Source organism: Sinocyclocheilus rhinocerous, unplaced genomic scaffold (assembly GCF_001515625.1).
Source record: "Sinocyclocheilus rhinocerous isolate Xijiao unplaced genomic scaffold, SAMN03320098_v1.1 scaffold839, whole genome shotgun sequence".
NCBI lineage: Eukaryota > Metazoa > Chordata > Actinopteri > Cypriniformes > Cyprinidae > Sinocyclocheilus > Sinocyclocheilus rhinocerous.
In genome coordinates, this window is record NW_015652287.1 from 763,113 (window position 1) to 769,240 (window position 6,128).

General features: G+C 35.6%; 1 protein-coding gene across 1 annotated transcript in view; it reads right to left on the reverse strand.

Moving 5' to 3' along the window:
- Positions 1 to 5,789, reverse strand: part of LOC107714422 (blood vessel epicardial substance-like) — a 12,421-nt gene extending 6,632 nt beyond the window's left edge. Inside the window, exons 1-5 of the mRNA XM_016520252.1 lie at positions 5,654 to 5,789; positions 4,981 to 5,203; positions 3,225 to 3,349; positions 1,324 to 1,511; positions 1,114 to 1,222 (exon numbers count right to left, since the gene is read on the reverse strand). Of these exons, the coding sequence (XP_016375738.1) occupies positions 1,114 to 1,222; positions 1,324 to 1,511; positions 3,225 to 3,349; positions 4,981 to 5,188 (630 nt within the window). The 5' untranslated portion in view covers positions 5,189 to 5,203; positions 5,654 to 5,789. The remainder of the gene's footprint in view (positions 1 to 1,113; positions 1,223 to 1,323; positions 1,512 to 3,224; positions 3,350 to 4,980; positions 5,204 to 5,653) is intronic.
- Between the last annotated feature and the right edge of the window lie 339 nt (positions 5,790 to 6,128).

Below are 6,128 nucleotides of genomic sequence, written 5' to 3' on the forward strand. Positions count from 1 at the left end.
CTTTTTTTACCCTGTCAAAAACAGCTCTTTTCAGAGCATGCAGATTTGTAGCATTTTTCTTTAAATGTTAATGAGCTCTGCTGACCCCGCCCCTCTCTTCCAAGCTGCACTCTGAGGGACTGTTTACTTTAGCCGCAATCATCGTGAAACTTGCTAATAAGCACATTATTAGGAAAGGCGATTTGCAAAGATTCATTAAAAAACCTTGTACTCACTTCTTCTGTAGGTGAAGCTGGACCACGAATGATTCACGCGAACATAGACGCATTTAGGTAGATCGGGAGCACATCCCCTTCAAAAACAAATGTAATCCACTGCTTCTTCAACGGCTCAGATGTCGGGAGTAAATGGTGACTGCTATGTTCATTATTACATCCAACAACAGAACATCTCAATCACTTAGGAGTCATTCTTGTCTACATCTGCTCCGGCGGTGAAACAATGGCGGACTGATGACAGCTCACTCAGGGCGGGTTTAAGGTAAGACGCCAGTCTAGTCTGTGCTGAAACGCTACTGTCAATCAAACTATCGTGGGAGGGGCCTGTCTGTGTGACGTCTGAGATCGGCTCGATTTGAGAAAGGCATAAAAAAAATAACACTGGGTGGATTTTTATCATTATAGGGTGGTTGTGTACACACATTGCCAACACACATTTCAGTTCAAACAACTTGTAAAAGTGCATGTAGCATCCAATGACCCCTTTAAAATAAAGTGTGACACTATTATAAATATGTAAAGAGTATAGTAAAAAAATATTTTTAATATGTTTTATATCAGGGGTGCCCAACCCTGTTCCTGGAGATCTACCTTCCTGCAGAGTTCAGCTCCAACCCTGATCAATCACAACTGAACCAACTAATTAGGATCTGAAGGAGCACTTGATAATTACAGACAGGTGTGTTTGATCAGGGTTGGAACTGAACTCTGCAGGAAGGTAGATCTCCAGGAACAGGGTTGGGCACCCCTGTTTTATATAAAATGTTTTATAACTGTATCAGGGTCCAGAAATGACAATGTTGATGCTATATTTTGAGAAGCACTTGTGAATGGTGATTTTTCACCATTAAAACTATTCAATGGATATGTTTAAATAATACACTTTAAACATTACCTGAAACCTCTCACCCCTGTTCATCTGAGTCGATCTGAATTCTGGAGAGTCGATGAAAGCATTGGTGTAAATATTATGCAAGAAATGGCCACGGTACGATACCTTCATCCTGTCAAATGCATACATTTTGTCAGAGAATTCAAAAACAATGCACATATGACAGGAGAGCTAGAAAGTAAATATGGACTCTTAGTGAAGTGAAGCACCTACTTTCCTTTGAGAAGAATGCTGAGGCGCTCATCAACAGAGGTCTTATCTTCTGCTGCATAGGCCTGGCCCTTCTTTAAGGTTTGGATGGTGCAGAACTGGCCGGTGAGCCTCTGAAACAGAGCTTCACGTACATGCAGGGGCTCGAACATGCGCTTGAACAATGATTTTAGCTCCCTGTCAATCTTAATCTGGAATTAAACAACATAAGCAAACAGGAATATTGAATTTAGCACAATAGGAAAGTGAATTCTGAATCAGAATTCATTCAAAGGCAACGTGACCATCACTACTAGCCACTGTACAGAAACTACAATTCCCACTCATGAAGACATAAAAGCGCGCTGTTTTGTTATCGACAAAGAGAATATGCGTAAAAAAAAACGTTGCGAAATTTGCTGTGTCCAGCCTGTTTCCATCCAACTGGCCTTTTACCGATAAAATGCTGTGCGTGATGACGTCATCCCTAAAAAAAAACGAATTGTCGCATAAGTTTTGGTGTATCACAAAAAAAGAATTGCCTTGAGCTGTTTCCATACATAATTTCACCTATTGCGCAAATTATATAGGCTAGTAGCCTGTTCTATCATCCATTTGAAACAAAAAAACTTTATTATATAGCCTATTATTAAACTGTATAGGCCTACATAAAATTATTTTTATTAACAAGTTTCATGAGTTTTTTTTTTTGTACTTTGTTATAGACTATTTAGTCTATAACATCAACATACTTGATCATCAAGCAATATTCATAAGCAGGTGCAGTTATATTATTATTATTTTTCTGATGAACTTTTATTAGACTATTGGAAATAGGAATGTTCATTTCGGTTATTTTATTTCTTCTAACCGACGGTCGTTAAGCCATTATTAACTGTTAACCAACAATATTATGATAAATTACAATTAAATTAAATTTCAATTGATACGTGGCAGTGACCCATTAAAAATACCTACATTTGTTTTCCAGGGATTAATTTTATACATGCAAAAAGCAGCATAAATAACAGAACGTGAGGATTCACATGGTAACGCACCTGCTGGGCTTCTGCAAATGGAGAAAAACATAATAAAGCTATCTATAAAAGAAATGAATAGGCCTATGTGCGAAATACATTTTTATAAATAATTAATAAATTAACAAAACGAAAGAAAAAAAACTGTCGAACAAGTAGCAGCCTATATGCAGAATTTCGGTTCATTTTTGTGATGCGCTCTTGAAAAAGCGGCATCCTGTTTGTTTCCTTTATTTTACAAAAGCACAGTGTTTGTTTTTATTGTGGATGTACACAAATAAAATAAATAATTAGAATAGTTTCGAATAATGTCTTATTCATATGACCACAAATGAACGAGTATTGTAAATTGTTTCCACTTTTATAAGGAAAAAAAAAATCAAGTGTTGATTTTCAAAATCAAAATCAAAAAATCAGTTATGCATTACTAACTCGACAACTTTCATCTTCAGAACAAAATGAATAATTCTGCCTATAGGCTAATTCTGTCTTGTGACACCACATTTATTTGCGTTAAAGCCCCTTTTCTCGACAAAAAGTGTTTCCAAACAAATTTTTGCGACATTTGAAGTATCAATATAGAATTGATGCGCTAAAGTTAAACGGAAAAAGATTGTGTCCACACATGAGAAATTGTATCCATAAATGGCATCAGCTATATCGGTAAAAATTTTGAAGCGCTAAATATTTTTTCGCCAAAAAAAAATCCTTGGATGGAAACCTGGCTAAAGACAGAGAAAGATGATAACAGCAAAAGCTCTTTTCTCAATAAAAAATCATGGTATTTGACTTCTGTTTACCTGGATGCAGTTTAAGCATCTCTCAGCAATGGACATACAAACACTCTTATCAATAATATGTAGCTTGCTCTTTGGTGGCTGTACTCACCGGTCTGCGTTTATAAAGCAGGAAGAAGAAATGCATGAAGTTCACCAGAAGGAAAACCACATTCCACACCATCACATCCAATGTGCATCTATATAATGTGGCCCATGCTATGAACAAACAGCACCCTGAAATCCAATAAAGATAAGCATTTCAAATCCAACAAAGCTGAGCAATGTTATGAATCAATACAACATGAAAAAAATGTTTTAAGTTACATTTATGGGCATGTCATGCCTTTATTGGATAGAGCAGAAGAGGGCAAACAGGAAAGCATTGGGTGGAGAGAAAGGCAGGTTCGGCAAAGGTCTTGGAGACAGGAATCGAACTCGGGTCACCGCTAGCATAGTTGCACTATATATTTGCGCACTAACCACGAGGCTAGCAGTCCCCCCACATAAAAAGCGATTAAATTAGTTTTTTTGTTTGTTTCTTAAAAGTGCATATGAATCTTAATTAGTGCTGTCAAACGATTAATCGCGATTAATCGCATCCAAAATAAAAGTTTTGTTTACATAATATAGTATGTGTACTGTGTATATTTATTATGTATACATAAATACACACACATGCATGTATATATTTCAGATTTTTTTTTTTATATATATTAAATATATTTATTTATAATCTAAATTATATGAATAGACATGTATATATATATATAATATATAGACATGGAAATACATGGAAATATTTTCAAAATATATACTGTATGTGTGTGTATTTATATATACATAATAAATACACACAGAACAAACACACATATATTATGTAAACAAAAACGTTTATTTTGGATGCGATTAATCGTTTGACAGCACTAATCTTAATCGAAATTAAATCTTTGAATTGTGCATAAAAAATATTCTGCGCAGACTTCCTTATTACCGGTATATTAAATTAGAACTGATATAGACCATACTTGCCACTACTTTTATTATTATCTTTTTAATGTGATTAAAACAATAATAATAATAATAATAAATCTATCTAGCAGCTCAGTGGTAGGTCATTTCAGACACTTTTGTCATTCTGGTATTTGAATGGTTTTGATATTTTGTTACTTGAGGTTGCAAAATACTTTGAAACATTGAAATTGTTAAATTCGTTCAAATCATAGATTCATTAGTGTTATTTTAGTATTATTTATAAATGATTATAGTATTTATTAATATTTTGATATATTTGATACATAATAGCTTTCATTTTATATCGTCAGATTTTAAGTTTTTAGTAATTTTGCTACGTTCTTTTATTTGTTTTATATCTTTATGTTTCTTTCAGTTGTAGTTTTAATTAATAGCACACCAAAATCAACTTTTTTATTTCATTTAGTTGCCAAGACATTTCTAATTTTCATTAAAGTTTTATAATACAATATTAATATTTTATTTCAATGTTATTTCAATTACCAAAAAGGTATTAGTTGTAATGCCTCATCTTATATTAGGCCTGACTTTTTTTTTGAAGTAGCCTACATTTAAAGACGCACATTAATCTGTTAATATCTCAGCTCAACAATTGAAAAGGAATTGACTGCAACAAACGTTATGGAATTAAAACTACAATGCATGAAGTTCAATCATACCTTCTAAACTTCTTATAGGCCAATTATTTCAATCGTTTCAGTAGATGTGTACGACCATTTTAATCTTCATGATGTTAAGATAACTAGCCTACGTTTTAACTAGCATTCATTGTCAGCCAAACAAATGCATGCGCATCGCTATTCTGTTGACCACCATAAGAGGGCGCTCTGTACCTGTCATCAGCAGCAGTCTGAGGAAGATCATATGAAGCGCTATTGTGGTGGGGACGAGGAAACCTAGACCAAGGCTCAGGTTGGCCAGGTGGAACAGCAGGTGATGAGACTGCTCCCAGTCCTGGCATAATGTGGCGTTTGAATCTCCAGCGACTGATGGAACACTGGAGGGCAGTGGAGATGTTGTGTAGTTTAAGGAGTCTGACATGCTGAAGTTTTCAAGCTGATGGGGAGATGGCCAGAAAGTAAACTGTTAGAAGCGCTACATTCATAAACAAAGCAAAGCAGACGCCAGAATGGTTCTTTACAGAAGAGACGCTGCCTTTATTTCAAGGGTGTACGTTTCATGTCAAGTGATTGATTCATTTCTAATAAATCTGAATTTCAAGCATTTCTTTTACATGAATAGTCTACGTGGATATAAATGCTGTAGGCTGAATGTCAGTCAGCGCAACGTAGCCTAAACATATACTATCAGAAGTCAGAAACAGAAAATGCGCAAAAAACTTTCGGGGACATTTGCAAGCCACAAATGACCTCCAATAAACTTTCTATAGCACAACAGTATGATTTATCTCTTGTGCTTCGTGTTAATATTGCATAATGCTTAATTAAAAGAGGTTATTTTAAAATACTTTATTACGGCCTATTAATTAAAACACTGTCTACTTACCGGTGCTGTCGATGCAAGCTCTAATGAGCGCGGTCTGGAGGAATGTTAAGACAGAACATAAGACTGCTATAGCCGAGCTGAGAGCTGCAGTGTGTGAGGAGCGCATTCCAGCCAGATGACAGGCATTGACTTAAAAAGGGCACAAACCAATCGGCCACTCCTCTGTCTACTTAAGCGACTCCTCCACTAGAGGGAGACATGCATGATCATAAGGCGTCTGTTTGTTTTGTTGACACGGAGGTACACTAACCACCACAAACACCCTTAATTGTAATAAAAATAAATTAAGCAAGAGCGCCCTTAGATCAATTTTCATCTGGCAAATATGTTGTCTATTTCATCAGCCAAAATTGTAGGCTACACTCTAAAAAATGCTGGGTTAAATATAACCCAGCGCTGGGTTAAAAAGGGACAAACCCAGCTATTGGGTTGTTTTGACCCAGCTATTGGGTTGTTTTGACCCAGCGGTTGGGTT